Here is a 26,451-nt window from a genome sequence, read left to right as displayed (position 1 = left end):
CATGAGATTAACTAAGTTCTTTTGGTGGTGAACTCTTCCCATTTTTCAACTTGTTGATATAATAACTTACTTGATAGTTTATGTAAATTTACATTCAAGTTGATTATATAGTACTGTTTTAGAAAAATAAAACATTTCTAAAAAGGAAGAATGAAAAATTTTGCCTGCAATTAGTAGTTGAAATAACCAAAATAGATTCTGATTTTTTTAAACAATTTTTAACACAACTTTTTATTTTAAGATAATTGTGGATTCACGTGCACTTGTAAGAGATAATATGGAGAGATCCTACATACCCTTTACTCAGTTTCTCATTGGTAACGTCTTATAAAGCTACATACAGTGTCACACTAGGACATCAGCATGGGTACAGTCTACCAGTCTTAGTTATGATTGTGGTTTAACATAGTGTTAGTTTTCAATATGGATACTTAACAGCTAGTAAATGTACTGAAAACAGTCCAAAATATTTTTGCAGTAAGTACTTAATATTCTCTTTAGTCAATTTATTTTTACCTTTCAGATTTAAACCACTGAAATAGTATATACATATAAATTTTCTGAGACATTATTAAAAACTAAAGTACAAAGTAGTTCTATTGAATTTCTTTAGCCTGACTTGTTGAAAGACATTCACGGAAAAAACCAAATGTTTATTATCGTTTCTTGAAGTGAAAAGCTGAATATATTGAAAGACATTAAGAATTAAAGCTATCAAGGTAGTTTGAGAAATGAAAGTTGCAGAAAAGGAGGGATTTTTGTGTTTGTGTGTTGTGCCCATACTCTACATGTGGAAAACATCCCGTTTTATTTATGAAAATTTACCTTTTTGGCCTCCAGGTGCTAAAATTCTCAGAACTGCAGGCTAAATAGAGGACTTTTGCTTGTGATGCATATTGGATAAAATTTGTTTTAATCTGAAAAGTTTTTCACAAGAGGTTTTTTTTTTCCTTTGAGCATCTTCTCCCCTTACTCTTACACAACTTAAATGGAGGTGATGTTATTTCTCAAAAGTCTGATGATTAAGAAACATTTACCCCAAATTTTATCCCAGTAAAGTTTTTTAAATTGAGTTGCATTGATTTATTATTTATTTATGAATACCTCTTAAGTTTTCCAATCAAACCCATTTGACCATTTTAGAAGCTCATCCCTGGTTTTCCTTCTGTCTCCTTTTCCTCAGCCACACTCTTCCTCTGAGTATTAGTTGATGATTAATGTCTCTAAGATTTCTCTCCTCAGCCCTCTCCTCATTTTAAATCCTCCCTTTGGCCTCATCATTTGCCAGTTTTCCAGTTTATATCTTCATTCCAGGTCTCATTTACAGCTGGCCTCTAGACTTCCGCCTGGGTCTTCTCCAAGTGTCTTAAAATTAACAGGTCCACAGAGAGCTCAGCACCCATCCCACACCCCATCTCCTCACTAGACAACAAACATCTTGAGTGAGAGACAGTGTTTTTGTTCTTTGGCTCATGTAAATGGATAAATGAATGCTTCTAAAGGCAAATGTCTGAGCGGTAAACTTGATTCCTCCCTTTCCATCACCCCTCCATCTGGTCTGTTCCACAGCCGTCGTTGTTCTGAGCCTGTCAACTTCTTTCAAACCCACAGTCACTGCTTTTGTTCAGGTTGCTACCCTTTTTTACCTGGATTACCTTAGCAGCGTCCTTGTCCTTGTGGACTCCTTGTCTCGAGTCTTGAATCGTCTGCAGTCTGTTCTCCACTCTGCAGTCAGAAGGATGGTTCTGAAAGCTCCCTATCCTGCTTCCTGCTCCTGGCAGGACTAGTGGTTTTTATACCTGTGTTCATTAGACCTCAGACAGTCCCATTTTGTGGGGGGGTGAATATAAGTCTGGGTGCTAGAATGAGATATGGCTTTGAAAACTGGCTCTGCCGATGACTAATTATGCATAAAACAAATGCAGTCGCTAAACCTATCTGTTCTCAGTTTCTTTCTCTTTAAAACAGAGGTGATGGGCAAATCAGTGATACATGCAAAAGTACTTGATAGAGTGCCCCACATATGTGAATGAGCTCTTATATTACCCGTTTTGATCCCACTGTCTTCCCCGTATCTGGCTATCATAAGTTCGGTATGCCAGCATTCCTGATTTGAACGTTTCTCCGTAAGCATCTTAACATCTGAGCCTGATGATACATGTGTGTTTAGGTCTAAGTGAAATTGAGACTTTCTTTTTTTTTTTTAATTAATTAAATCATTTATTTTTGGCTGCATTGGGTCTTCATTGCTGGGTGCACGCGGGCTTTCTCTAGTTGTGGAAAGCGGGGGCTACTCTTCATTGCGGTGCGCGGGCTTCTCATTGTGGTGGCTTCTCTTGTTGTGGAGCATGGGCTGTAGACACGCAGGCTTCAGTAGTTGTAGCGCACGGGCTTAGTTCCTCGTGGCATGTGGGATCTTCCCGGACCAGGGCTCGAACCCGTGTCCCCTGCATTGGCAGGCGGATTCTTAACCACTGTGCCACCAGGGAGGTCTCAAGACTTAATAGTCTACATGCTGCTAATCACTGGTTGCTAGTCACTCTCTGGCTTTCATTTTCTCATTTACAAAAGTGAGAGCATTGGACCGAATGGTCTCTAGAATTATTTTCCCCTTTTGTGACATAATTAAGGAAAAATGATATAATTAAGGAAATTAAAAGAATGAGCCTCAGCACCCTAATTTACTAATTGATCATTTTTTGTTTCCTTCAAGTCTTTGTCCTTATCCATGAACATATTTAGTACTCACAGATAAAGTTTGTTTTTTGCTCTATTCCATGCATTAAACTTTTCCCAAGTGACTGCATTGCATTTATGACTTCAACGGTGCATAATATTCTGAGTGTTCTGTAGAGTTATTGACCTTCATTTACTTAGTCGTTTCCCTGTTTTTAAACATTTACATATTATTTTCAGCTTTAACCTTCTGTTCTCCAGTTTCAGTACTGGTTTTACAGGAGATTTGCAGTCATCTAAAATAGTACAGAACTAAAAACTAAGTGACTATTTATAGTCAAACAGCTGGCAAACATTTATGACACTGCATGCTTATTAGCTAAATCAGGAAATGGCTATCCACAATACTATTGACGATCTGAATTGTAATCTCCTGGGCTGGGATCAGATGTTTGTGCTTTTAAAAAACTCTAAGTGTAGATGTCCAGGTTGACATCTACTGCATTCGGGTTAAGATTTGATCAGAAAATGCTGGCTTCCTTGAAGTGATAAATGATAAAACTCTTAGTAACGATCTTTATTTATTATCATTATACCTAATACATTTCTATTTTAGGGAAATTAAAGCTTCCTACCACCACTATCCCTCCTGTGTGCTTCCCACTCCCCAAATCTCTTAGCCTAACCTCTGAGATAGATAGGACTTTATATGCATATGTACACTACACCATACAGCAGCAACAACTTTTAAACACCCTAATAGTCACCAAGTATATATTTAAACTCATTTAAAGGGAAGTTTGAAATACTGTATGATATCACTTATATATGGAATCTAAAAAGAACAAACTCAGAGAAACAGAAAAGAATGCTGGTTACCAGGTGTTGGGAGGGGGTGGAGTTAATGAGGAGACATTGCTCAAAGGGTACAAACTCCCAGTTATAAGATTAACAAGTTTGGGGATTGAATGTACAACATGGTGATTATAAGCTAATAATACCGTCATGTACTTGAATGTTGCTAAAAGAGTAGATCTTTAAATGTTCTCACCACAGAAAGGAAGTGGTAAATACGTAATGGGATAGAGGTGCTAGCTACTGTTATTGGGGTGTAGTATTATACCACTATATGTACCGGTATCATGGTAATCATTTTGCAGTTTATAAATGTATCATATCAAAGTGTTGTGCACCTAAACTTACACAATTTTAGGCGTCAACTATATCTCGAGAAAGCTGGAAAAAAATAAAAAATGAATTTAAACAAGTTAAGCTTGTAGAGTAACTTTCTGATTGGGATTTAAATTTATAATAACTAAAACTAAACATAAAATGTAAAGGTAAAAACAAAGTGCTCGATCAATAATAAAATAATACCCTCCATAATTCCTCTACATAATTGTAGTGAATTATGTAGCCTAAAGCTACTTTCTCACTTTTTCTCTAAAGTGATATTCGTGTTTTATGTATTGTATACTAAGCAATAATTCAAACACATTTTTATAGGCCTATTAGCTCCACACATGTTTAAAAGTGATACTTGCCAATAGCTTTATTCTTTCTAATGAAGATAACTTTTTTTTTCCTTAGCAAGGTCAGCATTGGACGCAGTTGCACGTTGTAAGTATTTCATCTCAATATTTTGCAGATGGTTTATTCTTTTTCTCTTAGTCATATGAGAACCTATATTCAAACAATGGATATAGTTCAATGTGAACAAAACTGATTTTAGAAATTATTAAGTTTTAAGGAAACTATTTGATTGGACAGCTGAATATTTTGGGTATGTATTTATAATGGATATTTTGTTCCATTAGTGTTTTTTAGCTTCAGTATTATAAGTACAAAAAGTGTGTAAAAGAATTCCTAGTTAGGGGATATATGTATATGTATAGCTGATTCACTTTGTTATAAAGCAGAAACTAACACACCATTATAAAGCAATTATACTCCAATAAAGATGTTAAAAAAAAAAAAGAATTCCTAGTTAGAACTAGTATGTGAGCAGATATTCAGTGATGCATCAGGCTTTTTACTGTCCATTTATTTTGCATATATGGACTGGAAATGCAAAGTAACAATTCCAGACCTCCCCCATCCTGTTTTTTTAAAATAAGCTTAAAAATAATTAGATAAAATATATTTATCCTCATGAAGATCATGTTACTTGTTCCATTTATGTTAATTGTTAGCTTGTTTCCTAGGAGGTTCCATTTTGTTTTGTTTTGAAGTTCTTTGAAACTCTCAGGAAAAAAAAAAAAACTAGCATGTAGTTTAAGATATGTATATCTTGGTGTTTTGCATAATGCCCTTTGTGGTTTGAGATATGAAACAAACTAAATACAGAGTCTGTTAACACTGTTTTCTTAAAATAATTTTTTTTTTATCTCCAAAGCTACAAAACCTCCCAGATATAAATGTGGGATCTCAAAAGCTTGCCCTGAGAAGCATTTTGCTTTTAAAATGGCAAGTGGAGCAGCTAATGTGGTAGGACCCAAAATCTGCCTGGAAGACAATGTGTAAGTATTTATCAATTTGGAAGTATAACGTGTGCTATTAAATTTTAGCAAATTGAACCTGAGTTTAATGGATCCTCTGAAAATGTATTGGGCATGCTTTTACTAAAGAAAAGCAATTTCCATTTCCATTATACAATTTTTCCCCACTCATTTAAGGAGTCTTAAAGTTCCTACATTCCATATTAAGAGTGACATAAGAACATAGCATTTATTCAGCTTCGTGTAAAGATGAGAGATTTCCTCTGAGTGAATTCTCTAGATCCCAGCTGGTAGTCATAGACACAGGTGGCTGTTTAATTTTGATTCTTAAGTAATAGGGGAAAAGTTAATTCATTTAAATTAATTAAAAGTTCAGTTCCTCAGTCACACCAGCCACATTTCAAGTGCTAATAGTCACGGACAGCTTGTGCCTACCCAACTGAACAGCACAGACAGAGAGCATTTCCATCGCTGCAAAGAAGTCCAAATAGGACCGTTTTTGTCAAATAGACAGCACTGCCCTAGATAATGAACACTTTATCTTACAAACCAACAACTTTCATCTTAAATGTTTGCATGCTGCTTGTTGAAGTATGAAATAACCCAGCAATAACCTCAAGTCCGTTGTGGCCCAGAACTTCTTGCCACTAAACTGAATGGTTTCCTTTACTGAGATGCTCTACAAAGTATACTTTTTAGGTTTTTTTCAGCCTCCTACCCCAGTGTCCATTGTCACTTGATTGTGAAGTTCCTGCCTGTGAAGTTGCAAACCTTACTTTTAGTTGGTTGCTTTTAATCTGGTCTTGCCTGAAAAATTAGATATGTGAGCTTATTTAAGCTTCACATAAAATAATATATGTACCATTAATACGTAGAATAAAGAGTGAGGTAATTTTACAGATAGAAGGAAACGAGGCAGTTTTCCCCAGCATTTTGTGTGTCTTTTCTTTTTAATATAGAAGTGCTAACATTTTTATACTAACCCCCTTTTCAATTAACCATGCATAGGTTATTTAGCCGCTTAAAATAACACTTTTCTTATAAATTAAAGGCTTGAGCTAGGTGATCTTTAAGATCCCTACTCATTTCCTTTTTCCTCATGCTGATGATAATCCATTGTCCTCTGATGTCTCATAATAGTCTTGCTTTACTGAATTGAATTAAAAAGCACTTGGATTTTAGAAGTTAGTAAATTTTGCATTAAATAATATCCTTCACATTACCTTAGAATGTTCCCATTCACCATTTTCACCTTGTTTGGCTAAAGGGGCCGGAAATTTGATTCTGAATAATAAGCAGAAGTTTTCTTAGAATGCCCAGCCCATGGTAGATTGTCTTTAGACACCTCTGCCCCCTTGAAGCATGAAAGTTTTAATGCAAAGAAGAAGAGATCAAACTCGAATGAAGACCAGCAGGTTCTCTATTCACAGATTAGAACAGGTTAAAAAGAAGAGAGAAGCATACGTATGTAGGCAGTGGAGTCTGGTAAAATAAGTACGGGCTCAGAGCCAGAGAATTTGGTTCTAGCATAGTGGGCATGTCATGTAGAATTTGTATTTCAATTCGTTTAACCGTAAAATTGAGACAGGCTACCTATCCATCCTCTTTTCAGGAATCATTCTGCCATTCCCATGAGAGGCTAAATAATTGATGGGATTTTACAGTTTTGCCTCAGGCCCTGAAATCTAGTCCTTGAAGAAGGACTGAATAATTGGCCAGGGATGCCTAGTGGAGAAATAGGGACAATTCACAGTCTAGTACCATTTCCAGTATATTCTATTTCTCTATTGAAAGTTTTTCCAGGGAATTCCCTGGTGGTCCAATGGTTAGGTTGCCACACTTCCACTGGCAGGGGGTGCAGGTTTGATCTCTGGTCGGGAAATTAAGATGCCGCATGCTGCGTAGCCAAAAAAAAAAAAAAGAAAGAAAAAAGCAGATTGATACATGGCATATTCATTTGTAGCCAGTGGGTAATTTGAGACATTAAATAGCATGTTTCTAGAAAGTTTTTCCAACAAAAAATGTTAAAGAAAGAGTCTAAGTTTTCTTAGCTTCATTCATTCCATTCACTTATTCAACACATATTTGCTGAGCACAGTCCCTGCTTCCATGGAGCATACAGTCTAGTAGAGAGATGGATATTTAAGAAGTAAATGCAAATAAATAATTAGAAATAGTGGCACACGCTGCACAGAGCAGCAAGGTGTGAAGAATACTTACGGGGGCAAGTGAGGTGAGGTTGGGGTGTCCAACTTTAGATTGAGTGGGTCAAGGAATAATTTTTCTAAGACAGTGATGTTTAGTCTGAGAACTAAAGGATAAGAAGGAAGACAGCCAGGTGAAGAGTGGGGGAAGACCATTCTAGACAGAAAGAAGAGCATGCTTGAAGGCCCTAAGATGGGACAGAGCTGGAGAGCAGTAAGGGCTAGGCGAGTGGAACTTACAGGCCATGCAGGGAAAGAGATGAGGTCTTTTTCTGAGTGTGCTGAGAGGTTGCTGAAGGTTTTCAAACTCTGGCATGTCATCACTTCATTTACATTGAAGAAAATGATCTGACTGCTGGGTAAAATGATTGGAGAAGTAAAGAGAGCAATTGGAGGGCGATTACCATGGCTGCCATAGCTCTTCAGTTCCACTCCCCCCACACACACATTTGGCAAGAGACTTTTTTTTTGCCTGTGTACCCACTGAAATATGTAAGTGAATACTAAAAATGCGTAAGTAGAAATTTTAATATTTTCCTACACATGCTCTGAGCATATGCAAATTCATTTTGGAGACTACTAGTCCAGATCATTGCTTCTCAGTGGAGGTGATTTTCTCCCCAGGGGATACTTGTTGAGGTCTGCAAACATTTGGGGACATCAGAGCTGTGGAGGTGCTGCTTATAGAGGCCAGGGATGCTCTTAGACCTCCTACGGTGCACAGGATGGCCCTTCCACACGAATTATCAAGTCCATAATATCATCATAGACTGAGATTTAGAAACCCCAGTACAGATAAAAGATGGTAAGATAGGGTCATGGTCATGGTTTTAAGGACAAGTGGATGCAGTCAAGATATATCATGGAGAATAAGATGGATTTCAAACTTCTCATTTGTTAGAAATAGAAAATCCCGGGTATAAATATTAGGTGTCACACAATACAGGAATTGTAGCTCTTTTTCTTTTGTATTAGAGAACCCATAGAGTTTACTAATATTCAAGATACAGCTTTTATTTCAGGCATTTACTCGTATGATTTCAGTTTATATGAAGTTGACATTAGGAATAATACTTCACCTTTTATTATAATCTTAATGTTTGGTACAGAAATTATATGGCAGACTATTTTGAGGGATTTTTTTTTTCACATTGAGAGGCAAGATAATGTTTTGGGCTGTGAGGTCCAAAAGGTAAAATCAAGGATACTATGTAGGTACTTACATAGTCATTTAAAATATAACCATTTAAAAAAAGTAAAAACCATTCTAAGGCCATGAGTGGTAAAACAAAAGAGCCAGCCAGCCAGCTGGCTACTTTTGACCCATGGGCTGTAGTTTGTTAAACCCTTCTCTAAACGAATCATTTTAAGACATAATAGCTAGAACACGTTGGAGGTATTTGAAACAAAACTCTATTCAAAGTTGTAGAATCTATCTATAGGTTGTATAATCATTGTTTTAAGCTATTTGCCTGCAGGTGTGGAGCGGTGGTGGGGCGACCTTCATATTGGTAAAGGATAAAAGAAAATATTTCAACTTGTGTTAGTAAGAGTGACTAACCTTTTATACATTTAAAATCTTTAGTGGTTTGTCCTTTGCTCACTGTAGGTTTCCCCTGATAGAATTTAGTTTTTAAAACTTGATAAGCTACTGCCCTCTTGTGGGAAGCCTATGTCATAGTGCTGCTTTCTTGCCTTTATTTCTCTGCTCTGTGATAGACGCAGCCACACACTACAAATGATCTCTCTTGGAGAAGACGCCGTGACACTTAATTATTACTCTAACAGGTTAATCATAGCTGTGGCTTCTTCATATCAGTGATGGCTACAACACATTTCTGAAAGGAGCAGAACAAATGCATTTTGAAACTTCCCTCTTATGCAGCAGACTTGTTTGGTTCTCTTATGGCCCACCTTTCACAACTGGTCTTGCACACACATAAAAAAGGTCTGTGTTTTATTAACTACATTTAAGTTTTAGAGAACAAGTGAAATTTTGAAGACAGATATGTGACGAGTATGGGTAAATAGTTAAATGTTACTAAGCTTTTACAAATCAAATTTTTATGCTTTTCCTTTTTTAATGGATCTTGGAGTAGAGTTTTTTTTTTTAACTTTTTAGTTTTGAAAAAATTACAGAAACCTCAGGCCGTTGCAAAGATAGTACAGAGAGGTCTCATGTGCTCTTCACCCATTTTTCCATGTGGTTATATCTTATGTATCAATAATTATAGTATAATATCAGAACAGAAATTATCAGTTAGTATAATGTGTGTGTTTAGTTCTATGTCATTTTATCATGTGTAGACTCATGTAACCAGTACAGCAATTAAGATACAGAATTATTCCATCACCACAAAGATCTCTTTCATAACACCCTCTAATAGTCACCTCCACCATCACTGACCCCTGGAAACCACTAATCTTTTTATCATTTCTATCATTTTGATGTTTTGAGAATGTTATATAAACAGAATCATACAATATGTAACCATTTGAGATTGGGTTTTTTTTACTCAGGACAATGCTTTTGAAATACTGGTTCGTATTAATAATTTGCTCCTATTTTATTGCTGACTAATATTCTGTGGTATGGATATACCACAGTTTATCCATCACCTGTTGTCCTCAACCAGACAATTTCGGTGCTTCTAATTTGGGCTGTTATTGATAAAGCTGCTATGAACAGTCATATAGAGATTTTTGAATTTCGAATGCATCTTTATTTCTCTGTAATAGAGTGCCCAGAAGCTCCGGGTTGTGTGGTAAGTGTAATGTTTAATTTTGTAAGAAACTGCCAAACATTGTCCAGAGTGGCTGCTCCATATTACATTCCTACCAGCAGTGCATGAGAGATCCAGTTTCTCTGTATATTTACCTGCATTTGGTATTGTCACTATTTTTTATTTTAGTTCTAATAGGTGTGTAGTGGTATCTCAATTATCTGTCCCTTATGTCTAGTGATGTTGAACATCTTTTAATGTGTTTTTTTCCCACCTGTATATTCTCTTCAGTGAAATATCTATTCATGTCTCTTGTCCATTTTCTAATTGGATTGTTTGGTTTTTTACTGCTGAGTTTTGAGTTCTTTTAATATATTCTAGATATGCATCCTGTTGTCAGATATGTGGTTTGTAACTGTTTTCTCCCAGTCTGTAGCTTGTTTTTTCATTCCACTTACTAGGGTCTTTTGCAGAACCAAAGTTATTAATTTTGATAAAGTCCAATTTATCGATGTTTTTCTTTTATGGGTTATGCTTTATTGTTTGTTTATGGATTGGTGTTATGCCTAAGAACTTTTCAACAAGCCCTAGGTTTCAAAGATTTTTCTCTACATTATCTTCTAAAATTTTTATAGCTTTATGTTTTACATATGAATCTGTGATCCATTCTACATTAAGTTTTGAATGAAGTATGAGATTCAGATTAAGCGTCAGTTTTTTGGCCTGTGGATATCCACTTGCTTCATTACAGTTTGTTGAAATGACTATCCTTTCTCCATTGACTTGCTTTTCCTCCTTTGCTAAAAAATAAGTTGGCCATACTTCCACTAGTACATTTCTTGGTTCCACTGGTCCACTTCTTGTTTTCTCTTTATTCCATTGACCTGTATCTCTATTCCTCCACCAATACCACATGCTGTTGATTATACTAGTTATGGAACAAGTCTTGAAATGAGGTAGAATGATGCCTCCAACTTTACTCTCTTTTTTTTTTTTTCCAAAATTGTTTTTAGCTACTTTAGTTTCTTTGCCTTTGTATATGACATTTTAGAATAATCTTGCCTCTATCTACAAAAAACCTTGCAGGGATTTTGTTAGGAATTTTGTTAAACCTATATGTTAATTTATGGAGAATTGACCATCTTTACAATGTTGAATCTTTCAGTCCATGAGTATGACATGTTTCATTTATTTATATCTTCTTTCATGTCTTTCATCACCATTTTGTGGTTTTCAGCATAAGGTCCTACACATGCTTTATTAGGTTTATACCTAAGCATCCCCCCTTTTATTGAGCAATCATAGATGACATTGTGTTTTTAATTTCAGCTTCCTTGTGTTCGTTAGTATATTGACACCCAATTGATTTTTATATGTTGATCTTGTAATGTTGCTGAATTATTACTTCCAAGAGGTTTTTTTGTTTTTGTTTTTGTAGCTTCCTTGGGATTATCCAAACATGCAGATGACAAACATGCCATCTGCAAATAGGGACAGCTTTATTTTCTTCCTTTCCAATCTGTATGCCTTTATTTCCTTTTCTTGGAAGTCGACTAGGACTTGCAATACTGTGTTGGGTAGTAGTGGTGAGAGCAGCCATCCTGGACTTGTTCCCAATTTTAGAGGAAAAGCTTTCAGCCTTTCACCATTGAGTATGATGTTAAGCAGTAGTTTTTTTTGTAGATTTCTTTTTTTTTTTCTTTAATCAGTGTGAGGAAGTTCCCCTCTATTACTACTTTTTGGAGACTTTTTATCATGAACGGGTGTTGAATTTTGTCAGATGCATTTTCTGCATTGAGATGATCATGTGATTTTTCTTAAGCCTGTTAATATATAGTGGATTACATTAACTGTTCAAATAATTAACCTTTCATCCTTAGACTAAACCTGACTTAGTCATGGCTTATGATAATTTTTTTAAAATATAGTGCTGGGCTTCCCTGGTGGCGCAGTGGTTGGGAGTCCGCCTGCCAATGCAGGGGACATGGGTTCGTGCCCCGGTCTGGGAGGATCCCACATGCTGCGGAGCAGCTGGGCCCGTGAGCCATGGCCGCTGGGCCTGCGTGTCCGGAGCCTGTGCTCCGCAACGGGAGAGGCCACAGCAGTGAGAGGCCCGCGTACCACAAAAAAAAAAAAAAAAAAAAAAAAAAAAAAAAAAAAAAAAATATATATATATATATATATATATATATATATATATATATATATATAGTGCTGAATTCCATTTACAAATGTTTTGTTAAGGATTTTTGCCTATATTTTAATGAGGCTTATTGGTTTGTTGTTTTCTTGTAGGTTTTGGTATCATTGTAATACTGGCTTTGTAGAATAAATTGAGAAGTATACCCTTCACTTGTGTTTTTGGAAAGAGTTTGTGTAGAGTTGGTGTTAATTCTTTTTTTAAAAACATTTGGTAGACGTCTCCACTGAAACTCTCTGGGCTTTGGAGATTTTGGGGGTGGGGGGAGTTTATAAACAAATTCAATATTGTTCATAGTTATAGGACTATTTAAATGACCTATTTCATAATGGATGAGTTGTGTTAGTTTATACTAGCTCAGTAATTGGTCTAGTTCATCTAAGTTGTCAAATTTACATGTGTAGAGTTGTTCATAATATTCCTTTATTATCCTTTTGCTATCTGCAGGGTCTATAGGGACATCCCATTTCATTCTTTTTTTTTTAAATTTATTTTTGGCTGCGTTGGGTCTTTGTTGCTGCACACGGGCTTTCTCTAGTTGTGGCAAGTGGGGGCTACTCCATTGTGGTGCATGGCCTTCTCCTTGTGGTGGCTTCTCCTGTTGCGGAGCATGGGCCTTGGAGCGCGTGGGTTTCAGTGGTTGCAGCATGTGGGTTCAGTTGCGGTGTGCAGGCCCTAGGGTGCATGGGTTTCAGTAGTTGTGGCACGCGGCCTCAGTAGTTGTGGCACACGGGCTTAGTTGCTCCACGGCATGTGGGATCTTCCTGAACCAGGGATCGAACCTGTGTTCCCTGCATTGGCAGGAGGATTCTTAACCACTGCGCCACCAGGGAAGTCCCCCATTTCATTCTTGATATTGGTGATTTGTGTCTTTTGTTTCTCTGTCAGTCTTATTAAAGGTTTGTTAATTTTATTGACCTTTTCAAAGAACCAGCTTTTTGTTTCATTGATTTTTCTCTGTTTTTCTCTTTTCAATTCCCTTGATTTCTCCTCTTTTTAATTTCTTTCCTTCTGCTTGCTTTAGGTTTCTTTTTAGTTTTGTGAGATGAGAGCTTAGGTTATTAATTTGAAACTTTCTTTTTAAATGTGAGCACTTAGTGCTATAAATTCCTCAATCTCATTACTCTTTTAGCTATGCCTCACAAATTTTAATAAGCTGTGTTTTCAATGTGTTTTTTAATTTCACTTCAGGCTTCTTTGACCCATAGATTATTTAGACATACATTGCTTAGTTTCCAAGTGTTTGGTGATTTTCCTGTTATCTTTGATTTTGATTTCATTGTGGTCGGAGACACATTTGGTATGAGTTCAATTCTTTTAAATTTGTTGAGGTTTACTTTATGGCCCATGATATGGTCTATCATAGTATATGCTCCATGGGTACTTGAAAAGAGTGTGTATTTTGCTGTTGTTGGGTAGAATGTTCTTTAAATGTCAATTAGACCCTGTTGGTTAATGCTGCTGTTGAGTTCTTCTGTACCCTTTGTAATTTTCTGTCTATCAACTGTTGAGAAGGGTATTGACATGTCCAACTGTAATTGTAGATTTGTCTGTTTCTCCTGTCAGTTCTGTCTGAGTTTGCTTCACATATTTTGTATCTTGATTGCTTGGTATTTTAATTGATGTTAATATAGCCACTCCTGCTTTCTTTTGTTTAAATAGCTTTATTGAGATACAGCTCATATACCATACAATACATTCATTTAAAGTATACAGCCAGTGGTTTTTAGTGTATTCAAAGATGTGTGCAACCATCACCACAGTCAGTTCTAGAACGCTATCATACCTCAGAAAGAAATGCTGTGTCCTTTAGCTATTGCCCTCCTGTTCCATTCCCATCCCATTCTACTCTGTCTCCCCTCCCCTCCGACCAGCCCTAAGTAACCACCAGGTTTACTTTCTGTCTCTATAGATTCACCTATTTTAGAAATTCTATATAGATAGCATTATATAATATGTAGATGTTTTGTGTGATCAGCTTCTTCACTTAGAATAGTGTTTTCAAGGTTCATCCACGTTATAGCATGTATCAGTACTTCATTCCTTTTTATGGCTGAATACTATTCGATTGTACAGATATGTCACCTTTTATCCATTCATTAGTTTGTGGACTTCTGGGTTGTTTCTACTTGTTTCTTGTAGACAGCGTGTAGTTGGGTCTTCTTTTAGTCCACTGTGCCAATTTCTCTTTTCATTTGATAGGTTTGAACTATTTATATTTATTATAATTATTGACATGTTAGGGCTTAAGCCTGCCATTTTATTCTTTTTTTTTGAGAAAATTGTCTTCTCGTATTTGAAAACTTATTACATGATTCAACAAAAACATCACACAAATCATTGACAGATGAGGGAAGTTCCAACATATGTCTTCATTGCTCACTGTTTCAGCTTTCTCTTACTTTGTCTTACTCTTTAAATGAAATAGCATCCAACTTTTGTATTAGAATTTTACTCATTCATCACTTGCAACCATAGGTTAAGCACAGATGAGTTCTACGAAAATCGCCTAACACATTCTGTGAGAATCAATGGCTAAAGTGAAATTTATAATAAAGTATATATTTTATTGTTTGTAAAATGTGTGCTACAGATCCTTTCTGTCAGTAAAATTTATAATAAGCTTACGTCATTGGTTAGGAATGTAATTATTCACAATAGGTAAGAGATAGAACAATCTAAATGTCTGTTGATGGATGGATAAAGAATAGATAGATAGATGGTATCATATACGAATACGGTTGTGTGTGTTCACACATATGCAACTCCCCCCTCTCCACCAACCTCAAACCAGCCTCCATGATTGTTAGTCATTGAACAGCACGTCACTGTGAATTTTTAGAATAAAAGGTACCTACAATTTTAGTTTAATAATTCTAATTCAACAAGCAAATGTTTTATTCATACCTTCTGTTTCACAGTATTTATTATCTTTATGTCATGGTCTGTGAACTGCTAGTGGTTGATTACCGCAGAATGACATTACAAGTCTTGTGGTTAGATGCAGTAATTATATGAATACAATATTCCTTCTTCTGGGTATTGAGAAATTTTGCCTTGGTGATCACTAAGAGAGTGTTCACAATTAAGTTAAATTCTTCTTGCTCTCAGATTATAAAAAATTTTAGTAGCATCTCGCTTCTGTTTCATGTCACATTGATATTATAGAAAGTAGAAAAGAGGTTACCTTTGTTTGTTCCCTTGAGGATGGTGCAGACTATGTGCATAATGTCCACATGTTTGAAGGATTTTCTAAAATGGTATTTCATAACCTGACACACAGAGCAGCAAGAAATAGTCTAGTATTTCAGCACTAATACTTTGTAATATATATTTCTATTCATGAAATCTTATTTAAGAACATTGCTTTAAAATTATTCAATGCTAGACTGTCTTCTCTGACTTGGTAGAGACCTTTCAGTCTCCACTGCAGTACTAAACAATTGTACCTATATATAACATCCCCAACTTTTTTGTCATGGGTGGCTTTATTTCTTTAATGTATGTTTATGTTCAGTATCTAATTCTAAATTTGTCTTGACTTTCCCCCTTCAGTTTAATGAGTGGTGTTAAGAATAATGTTGGAAGAGGGATCAATGTTGCCCTGGTAAATGGTAAGAATAATTATTTTAGCTTATGAACGTACTCAGTGGATATTCCTATGTCCCAAAGTAAAATGCACTCTAATATCAAGAGATCAGGGGAGAAAGAGCCAGGCTTGACATTAAAGCCCTCCCCACACCCTCCCAAAACACCAACTGCAGGTTGAGACTCTACATCTCAGTATTTATAGCATGCTTTCTTGGAAGCATCCAGCTTGCTGTCCAGTGAGTAGAGAACGTCCCATGAGACTGTCAGGATACAACCAATCTAACATTAAATTGATGAATCCTTGCTGCAGATTTTGGAATCCTAACATAATATAGATGGACGTGAATGAGGGTTTATAGAATGACAGAGCGTGGTGGACTATTGGATGGGGTGTGGGGCTGAGTGAAGAGTAGGAGTCGATAGTAATTTTTCAGTATCGTCCACACTGAATCCTGAACATCTCGAGTGTTCTTGCAAAATCACATCTGAAAATATGAACCCATGAAGTGAGATTCAACTGCATACTCGTCTTCTCTTTCTGGGACAGTCACCCTTGTAAATCTGTATAGGGTGATTATAAACCACAGCCACCTTCTCCAGTTCACAGTGTAGATAAATATTATTTACTTCTTTCACAAGAGATACGTTTTTGTGTTTCTACTTTCTTCATTTTCTTAGGTATAAAATGTTCTATACGTATTTGTCTATTTAATTGATAGCAAAAAAAAAATTTCAAAGGGAATTAAATATAATTTTTTTGAAAGGTGGCTTTGATGAAAGAAAATAGCATGGATTCATTTTTTGGTTTAAGGTTTATGTATTTTGGGGTAATTTTCAAATAACGGAAGATGGTAACACATATGGATGAAAAATATCTAACTTCGAATGGTCTACAGTCAATAGTGAATTTCTCTTTGCTACTCTTCAGCTTACAAGATCAGTGAGAAAGTCCTATTCAAAAAATACCCTTTTAGAAAAAATTTTCAGATGCATACAGTTCAACTTTTAAGTATTTGTCATAATAATTCTTTCTCTGCTAATGAATTCACATCAATCATTGGATAAGATCATGTCTTATATAGTGTAGAGTATATTTCAGTTGCATAATTTGCTATGAATTCAATCTCTTTCAGGAAAAACAGGAGATCTAATGGACACCAGATATTTTGACATGTGGGGAGGAAGTAAGTATGAATACATATAAGTGTTCTGTTGCTGGCACTGAATCACATTAATATAATGTAGCCCATTAATGAGAAAATAATGGTACTAATTTTGTGTTAGTTCATTTTATTACTCTTTCTTTTCACTGAATGTCTAGCTGTATTTAAGTGATCAGTCATACTGCATACACTTTGCTTTTTATAAAAATTGTTGGTGATGTGTAATTAAGAGCAATAATATCACAGTTGAGATCTTTAAAAATCTGAGTCCTACTTTTTGCAGGACAACTAATTCAAAGCTTTGGGCTCTTTTAGGTTTCTGCCTGAAATTTCTAAAAAAAAAAAGAATAAGTGATTTGAAGAAGGACATGACCAGTGTAAGCATTCTTAGCTGACTGAATTGATTTCTTTTCATATGATTTTTCAGTCTCAAAACTAAGTTTATAACCAGGATTATTATTCAAGTAGATGAATATTTGAGAGAAGGAATGGAATTTCCTTTCTAGTTTACTGGACTAAGAACAATCCACAGATAATCTTCCTAATTTGGAAGTTCCTCAAGGAGCAGGTGGAAGTTAGTCACCAGCATGCAGAGGGAAGGAACTGGCACCTCGAAGAAGAATGTGCCTGAAAGAAGGAAGGCCAGCACTGATTTATCTTCTGATTCTTTTCTAAGTTGAGGCTCTCCCCTGCACCTCCCCATCCTCATCCGCTTTGTATATTCCCTGGAAGCCAGCAGTTGTTAGGCTTCCTGACATTTATCTTGTTTTCAGACCATTCAGCTTTTCTAATATTTCTTCAGCTTGTAATGAAATAATGCATGTATTATTTATTTTTTAAAATGAGATCAGAAGAACTTTGCATAGCTGTCAAAACTGTGTAAACTTAAAATGTACCATCAATTTTAGATTCTAAAGGCGTAATTGGTTCTACCAAAATTTATTGCATGGAAAAACTCTTATAAAACTATTGTCGAGGGCTTCCCTGGTGGCGCAGTGGTTGAGAGTCCGCCTGCCAATGCGGGGGGCGCGGGTTCGTGCCCTGGTCTGGGAAGATCCCACATGCCGCGGAGCGGCTGGGCCCGTGGGCCGTGGCTGCTGAGCCTGCGCGTCTGGAGCCTGTGCTCCGCGGCGGGAGAGGCCACAACAGTGAGAGGCCCGCATACCGCTAAAAAAAAAAAAAAAAAAAAAAACTATTGTCGAAATCAGTCATGTGACCAGAAGCTGTGGTATTTCGTCTCAGGTGGATTAACTACTGCTAAAAATACCCCTCAAATTAAGAAGAAGTTGTAAATTACTGCCATCTTTGGATTTAAATCGAAGTGATTTGTTAGCTGCTCTGTTACATTTTTTCTGAATTAAAAATGCTATTATTTTAAGATAGAATTCAGTTAGAGAGAATCTTTGGAATCTTTGCTGTGGAAAGAAACTGAGTAGATTTGAAGGAACCCAGTTTTGAAGTAGTACTAGACTTGGGGGCTGTAAGGAAACCTGACATTGTAAGGAGTTCAAGATGTAGAATGATTTGCAGTACCTGATCAGCCTCTTTGGTATCATCAGTTTATTGTCACTGAAGTGGTGTTTAAGCCCTTATGAATCTTGATATACTAGATGAAGCGGGTAAAGACTGCAATTTTTACCTTAATTAGTTTGGCTTTTAGTGATAACTAACCTACATTCCTTCCCCTAGTTTATAGTAAGTAGATATGCCCAGGAGTTTCTTTAAATCAGTATGTGTGTGTATACAGTTGTCCCTTTGTATCTGCAGGGGACTGGTTCCAGGACCCTCCACGGATAACCCATAATCTGCAGATGCTCACGTTCCATAATTTGCCCTCCATATCTGCAGTTACGCATCTGCGGATTCAACCAAGTGTGGGTTATGTGGTACTGTAGTATTTATTGAAAAAAAATCTGCGTATAAGTGGACTCCTGAGTTCAAACCCCTGTTGTTCAAGGGTCAACTGTATACATATTTATATAATTTTTTAAAATTACAAATCCTTTTGTGCATTAAATAAAAGTTCTCTGTCTTCATTTTTAGAAAAGTATCTGTGCAAGCAATTTGCCATGTACTCAGGGAGTCCATGAGCCTTTCTCCTGCTCCCCTAAATTTCTTACTTTAAATCATAAGTCATGCTTTAATATGACTTTGCTATGGTTTTTTCATTTAGCCCCTGGAATATCAGTATAAAAAACCTACAGGATGAATCAGGATTGGGAAATTTTAAGTTGATGGGAAACTTAATTTTTAACGTGTTCATAAGATTTGTCTTTCTTGTGGTTACTCTACGTTAGAAATTATTGATTTACAAGAACTTCATTTTTTATATTACTAACTTTTAAGAGATTATCATGATGTTTACTCAGTCATTAAAAAAAAAACAAAAACCAACCCTCAACCCTTTCTTTTTTTTCAGATGTGGCCCCATTTATTGAGTTTCTGAAGGCCATACAAGATGGAACAATAGTCTTAATGGGAACATATGATGATGGAGCAACCAAGTATGTAAACTTAAAAATTTATGCAACTTTTCAGAGTTATAATTTATAATAATATAAGAAATACATTTTCAATGCAAAAATTTATAATATAGAGCAAAGTAATCCAACTTTCAGATAAACACCATTAACATTTTTTTATTTTGCTTTCTTCTTTCTTGTATTTATCGTGATATATTGTTGTGAAATTAGAATCACATTGTACATGAAGTTTGTTATACTTGTTTATGTTCGGTTTTTAACAACTATATAGTTTTCTCTGACAATAATATTCTTCAGTGGCATTTTTTTATGGCATTTCCCGAAGTGTGTTCCGTGAACACACTTTAAAGCTGTAATGGCTCTTTTAACTTTTTATCATGTTAAGTTTCTAGGTCATTTTACCCTCCTGGTTGCATTTCTTGGGCATTCTCTAGGTGACTATTGTCTCTCTTAAAATGGCGCCCCAAGTTGGACATAGTGTTCCCAGATGTGGTCTGGCCAGTACAGGGTACAATGGAGATGCTAGCTCACCATGTTTGAGAAACTATGTTTAATATTCATGGAGACTAGTGTTGCATTCGTTTTCTTTTGGCAGTCACATCACATTTTTGGTCAACTTAAATTCTCAGATCTTCCCATTTGATCTCAGATTTTTTTTTTTTAAACCACTGCCAAGTCAGTTCTTCCTCCCCGTTCAGAACTTGCTTTTGTTTAATGTGAATGAAGGACTTTATATTCATATATCCTTGTTAAATTTAATTTTGCTGTTATTGGCCCACTTGGTCTTGATTCTGACATTTGTCCTATGAGGTTTCCATGGCCCAGGCTTCGTACTCTCTCCAGAGTCATTCAGGTGTCTAAATCTAAGTCATTGACAAACATGTTTACCACAGGCAGTGTGCCACCAGCTGGAGGCCGCCTCCAAGGGATTCATCTAGTCATCAACTGCAGAAACTACTTTTCAGACAGTTTCCACTGTATCCTAATAGGCATACCATTCAGTTGCTGTTTAATTATTTTATTTTCTGAGACCATCAGATACTCACTTGAAATTCATGAACGATGCTAATTATAATACCCTGATCTACTGCCCCAAAACCTCTTCTAAATCTGAAATATATGAGATGTTGTTAACTTGGCTTTATTTATTCCTGCCTCCTTCCGGCTACTCCCTCTCTTTCTTTCTTTTTTTTTAAAATATTAATTAATTAATTAATTAATTTTTGGCCGCGTTGGGTCTTTGTTGCTGCGCCCACGTGGGCTTTCTCTAGTTGCGGCAAGCGGGGCTACTCTTCGTTGCGGTGCGCAGCCTTCTCATTGCGGTGGCTTCTCTTGTTGCAGAGCATGGGCTCTAGGCGCACGGGCTTCAGTAGTTGTGGCTCACGGGCTCAGTAGCTGTGGCTTGCAGGCTCTAGAGTGCAGGCTCAGTTGTTGTGGCACATGGGCTTAGTTGCTCCACAGCATGTGGGATCTTCCCGGACCAGGGCTCGAACCCGTGTCCCCTGCATTGGCAGGCGGATTCTTAACCAGTGCATCACCAGGATGCACTCCTCCTTCTCTTTCTTTTCTTCTTCTTTGTATAGTACTCACGGGAGATCCATTCTAAAATTTCTACTCCATTCTAGAATTTTGCTAGGAGTTAGAATTAGTTTTATTGGACCATTGTTTTTAAAATTTTCCTTGTCTTTTTTGAAAACTGGAATATTTAACTAACTTTTAATGTCTTAGCATCTTCATTTTCCATGATGCTTCTAAAATAACCGACACGACCTTGAAGACTTTATTAATAAGTTCCTTAAGAATTTAAGTGTGTGACATGTGTGGGCCTGGAGGCGTAAATTTATTTTAAAGTACTTAATATGGACATTCGTGAACTACATTTCCCTTTTTATGTTGATCGAAGAGTGTTTGCCTCCCTGGAAAAGACGGTTGTACTTTGATCTTGATATTATATCATTCTTGTGAAACAGTGGGTCCCTTCATTATTTGTACTTGGTAGCAAAAGTTCTCTCTGTGGCCTTCAGTAGTTGTATGAGTCTCATCTCATTTTGAGCACTCAGGTCTTCCTGGTAGTAGTATTAAAAGTTTTCTCATTAGTAACATGATGTGCCTTGTATTTTTGCACACTTCCTTTTCTCAGTTTGAACCTATCACACAATGTAAGTGGACTCAGGGAGTTCAAACCCATGTTGTTCAAGGGTCAGTTGTATCTCCAAAATTAATGCTATGTATAAATATATTAGTTACACTACACTGCCTTTTAAAGAAATGGGGCATTTTGATACCTACTGTATCAAATGCTCAAAATATTGGCTGTGTTGCATGGTTTTAAACTTCTTTTTGAAACATGAAATCATCTTTTACTTAGTTACATAAAAGATATCAAAAAGGAATAATAAAAATCCCCCAGATTCTACATAGGCAGATTAGAAAACTTTAGAATTATTGAGAAAGTTGTCTTGTTCTAAATCTATAGTTAGATACACATAGGGACATGCGACAGGGCTGCCCAAGACCACCCCCAGGTTTGATGATTGACTGGGAGGAGTCACAGGGCCCAGCATACAGACCTGCTCACTCACTGCTATGATTTGCTACAGCAAAAAGATACAAAGCGGAAACAGCAAAGGGGAGCTAGCAGAGAGCAAAGTCTGGAGGAAGCCAGGCTCGAGTCCCTCTCCCAAGTGGAGTGACACAGGACATGCTTAGTTCACAAATTGTGACAACACTATGAAATGCTGTCCACTAGGGAAGGTTATTAGAGACTCAATGGCCCAGGGTTTTTACTGGGAGCTGGTCATGGAGGCACTCTCCGCCTTACATATCCCAAAATTCCAGACTCCCAGACAGAAAGTAGGTGTTCAGCATAAACTGTATTGTTTGTACAGTTTAGACACAGTGAACCATTCTGATCAGTTCTGTGACTCGGGGGAGCCTCCCCAAATCCAAGTTTCCAGATGCCAGCCAAGGACCAGTCTTGCTATTAGGGCTTTCTAAGGCCTGTTTTATTAACCCTTTTCTGCACAGGACCTAAGGGTGTTCTCATCGGAAAGTAAGGAAAGATTAACGGGATCAAAATGCAAAGCTAAGTTTCAAGTTGCTTCTAGATCTTTGGCTAAATTGGCTTAGTTTATTCATATAGGTCAAAATGACCACTTCTGAAATTTAGAAGTACAGAAGGAAAAATGACTGTCCTTCAATATATTTAACCGATGTAAACATTTTTAGATGAGAAAAACATTTATGTACTTCTGTCTGGGGGCCGGGCCTGCATTTGGATAACCACCTACTTTGCAAGCAGTTTTTGTGTATGAAGCGATCTCTTGGCATTTGTGAACCTAACACTCAGCTATTTATGAGCAACCCCGAAGCCTGTGAGGTGCAGTTTGTGATTTTTCTGAGATGTAACTGAATCAAGCCCTGAGGCTTTCCTCCAGGAGGTTGTCATTACGCTGCCCAGTAAGCCTGACCTCTGTACTTCAACACCATTTGTTCTCGATAAAGCAGCAAAACACACTACTAGTACTGATGATGCAAGTAAAATGTTCTAATGAAGGAGCCAGAAATAAAACATTTGGATAAACTAAGGAGTAGAATATGACAGTCTGCAGATCCATGGCATCCTAACACGATTTAGAAACAAGAAAACAAGGTTCAGACAGTACTTTCTGGGAATGTCCCTCTAATATACAAGTTGCTTATCAAGTGAGCAGACGAATGGAAGTGATAGCTAATTCATGTAAGGACGGGTACAGGAAACACAACTACGGACAGACTTTGGGGAGAAAGCCAGACGCGGGTACACGTGGTTCTCTGTGAAGGTCTCAAAGTCTTCAGAGGCTGAGACTTCACAGGTCCTTTTGCACAGCCATTTCATTTATTTTTATTTCCCTTGATTATAAAGGCATCGCTTTATATAGATGAGTCTGAAAGGCTAAATATTCCAGGGCTGCCCCTGATTCTCACTGATTCTAGTGAACTTCCCACAGGAGGACAGCAGTGCCCAAGCTATGGTTAAAACAGCTCCACTGCCCCATGGATGTGGTTTGTATGATTGTGGAAGGCTAATAACATCTGTAGCTCTTTCCTGTTTTATGAAGCTTTTTTTTAACATAAAGTATCCTGTTTATCTTCAAGTAAGTTACATTAGAACTGTTGCACCTCATGTTTCTTTCATTTATACATTAAAGGAGCCAGCTGATATTAGCATGGGATGCTTCAAAGAAGGCTGCAGGATAAACAGGCGCCTTCCTCACTGGCCCTCCTGCTATTTTGCAGCCAATGGTCCTCCACTTATTTGCAAATATAAAACTTGCCTTGCCTCAGATTTTAGAAGAACAAACCTCTCTAATTGACCTATAAATGCCATCTTTTGGGTGATATAGAGGACTTACTGGCCAGATACCTGCACAGGTGTCCCTTAGTTATCTTTTTGTGTGTTTTTTTTAATTTGGCTCTACAGCCAGCACGTATCTTCTGAATTTCTTCTCCCTTTTGAGACAGAGGAGAGATGGAGAATCACTCAACATTGGGATAAGAACCTACACAAAATTCCTTAAAGGCATCTTTCAGTTACCTGTTTCCCTAGCAGTTGCCTTTTGTCACTGACCTGTCTTAGCTGCTATGTGGTTAATATTTTCATTTTTATTAAATAACTACTTGGAAGTTGTCTCTGAAGTAGAATTTATATCCCTATTCTCAAAATTCATTTTCTTTTAAATAAAACATCTGGTGTTAGAAACATCCAAATTTCTATCAGCATTTACCTTTATTCTATTCAAATGTAATTTACAAAGGGTTTAGTGGAGATTCAAAGTGATTTTTAATTTTACAAAGATGTTGGTTGCTTAAGATCTTGGATTAACCTGAATAGGCACCTGCTGACTACAGTTTCTCTTATTTATTTGATGGATGTAAATGAAAATGAATTGTTGTGAAATAAAGACACCTAAAAGGTACTTCTAAATAGCATGAACTTGAAATTAATTGCTAGATTTCATGGCTTTCATCACTAAAGAATTCAAATAGGACTTCCCTGGTGGCACAATGGTTAAGAATCCGCCTGCCAATTAGGACTTCCCTGGTGGTACAATGGTTAAGAATCCGCCTGCCAATGTAGGGGACTCAGGTTGGATCCCTGGTCCAGGAAGATCCCACATGCCTCGGAGCAACTAAGTCCGTGCACCACAACTACTAAGTCTGCACTCTAGACCCTGCGAGCCACAACTACTGAAGCCCGCACGCTCTAGGGCCCAGGCTCCACAGTAAGAGAAGCCACCGCAATGAGGAGCCCACGCACCACAACAAAGAGCAGCCCCTGCTCGCCGCAAGTAGAGAAAGCCCGTGCACGGCAACGAGGACCCCATGCAGCCAAAAAAAAAAAAAAAAATTCATTAAAAAAAAAAAAAACTCAAAATAGTAGGAATGTTACTCTGATAAAAATTTTTTTTAATGTTCTCTTACCTAAGCCAGCATTCTCTCATTTATTTCATGGTTGTATGTTAAGTATCCTAACTGAATCAGTATTACTTAAATAACATACAGGGCACTACATTTATTGTATTATTCTTTTTCTCCCTCTTTAAGACTCAATGATGAGGCCCGGCAGCTCATTGCTGAATTGGGGAGTACATCTATTACTCATCTTGGTTTTAGAGACAACTGGGTCTTCTGTGGTGGAAAAGGTATTAAGACAAAAAGCCCTTTTGAACAGGTTAGTGTCTTAGGCTTTCATAATGAATGGACAAAAGCAATTGTGTGAAACCATGAAGTGCCTATTCCTATCCCAGTTATTTGAAACTTAGATAAAGCAGACATTAAATATTACCTATTTTTCATAGGTTCTTGGTAATCAAGTATTTGAAATAACCGTGGCACTATTTTGATTTTAAACTTAAAAATAGTCAATTCTGCATGAAAATGTTTTTCCTACATGACAATGCATTGGCATATGATTAGTTTTATCTTAAGCCTTTTAGGAAGTTGGTTATTAAAGATTTTAATTGAACTTACGTTACTGTAATCAATTAAGTTTAGAAATACTTTAGAACTTAGTAGAATGTAAACCTACTTTTGACTAACAAATGATCCTTTAAAGACCATTTGCAGTGTTTTGTTCTTTCAGCTGTTCTTTGAAGGTCTGCTGCTACATGCCAGACCCCAAGTGTTGCTCATTTAATATATTGAACAATAATTTATATGTAGATAGAAGTGTTACTGAAGTGAGTACGCATAAGTATGTTATTGCAGATATGCAGTTCGCTAAAGTTTTAAAAACTGTATACTATGATTGTGTTCCAACAGCACATAAAGAACAATAAGGACACAAACAAATATGAAGGATGGCCTGAAGTTGTAGAAATGGAAGGATGCATCCCCCAGAAGCAAGACTGATGTGGAGAAAATTGAAGGGAGCATACTTTCACTTGCTAATGGGAGAGCCCTAACCGAAAAACTACATGTAAATATTTTAAGAGCATGCAGCCATCTCGGTGTGTGCATGACCATTATCTCTTTTGATACCAGGATTATTTATTGCTAACGTAAATAGACATCTTTGTAAATAGTCATCATAATGAGCAAATCACTGAACCATTTCTAAGCACATCTCCCTAATGGTACAATGTTCAGACTGCGATGATAATGGCATCTTTTAATTCTAAAAGCATTACACAATGGATAACTGAACAGATTTGAAAAATGTATTGATATATATACTAGTCGCTGTGAAAAATCTATCATGGAATAATATGGGTTTTAGGGAGGAGACTTTGTTTTCTTTTTTATATATATATGGCCTTTTGATGATAGTATCTTTTAAATTAAAAAGATATTGGGCTAGTTGTGTGTGTAATGTTACTTTACAGTCTGACTCCCCTGTTGTATTTCTTTTCTTAGTCTTTCTCTTTCCGTC

The 26,451-nt window shown here is 36.7% G+C and overlaps 1 protein-coding gene across 1 annotated transcript in view; it reads left to right on the top strand.

Moving 5' to 3' along the window:
* Positions 1-25,931, top strand: part of FAM3C (FAM3 metabolism regulating signaling molecule C) — a gene marked incomplete at both ends in the record, with an annotated part of 36,603 nt that extends 10,672 nt beyond the window's left edge. Inside the window, 7 exons of the mRNA XM_079711841.1 lie at positions 4,267-4,296; positions 5,072-5,195; positions 15,857-15,915; positions 17,026-17,076; positions 19,475-19,559; positions 25,125-25,251; positions 25,842-25,931. Coding sequence (XP_079567967.1) covers positions 4,267-4,296; positions 5,072-5,195; positions 15,857-15,915; positions 17,026-17,076; positions 19,475-19,559; positions 25,125-25,251; positions 25,842-25,931 — 566 coding nt within the window. The remainder of the gene's footprint in view (positions 1-4,266; positions 4,297-5,071; positions 5,196-15,856; positions 15,916-17,025; positions 17,077-19,474; positions 19,560-25,124; positions 25,252-25,841) is intronic.
* Between the last annotated feature and the right edge of the window lie 520 nt (positions 25,932-26,451).

This window comes from Hyperoodon ampullatus (assembly GCF_949752795.1).
Source record: "Hyperoodon ampullatus genome assembly, chromosome: 9".
NCBI lineage: Eukaryota > Metazoa > Chordata > Mammalia > Artiodactyla > Ziphiidae > Hyperoodon > Hyperoodon ampullatus.
Note: the sequence above shows the minus strand (reverse complement) of the source record. Positions and strands in the feature narration are given on the sequence as shown.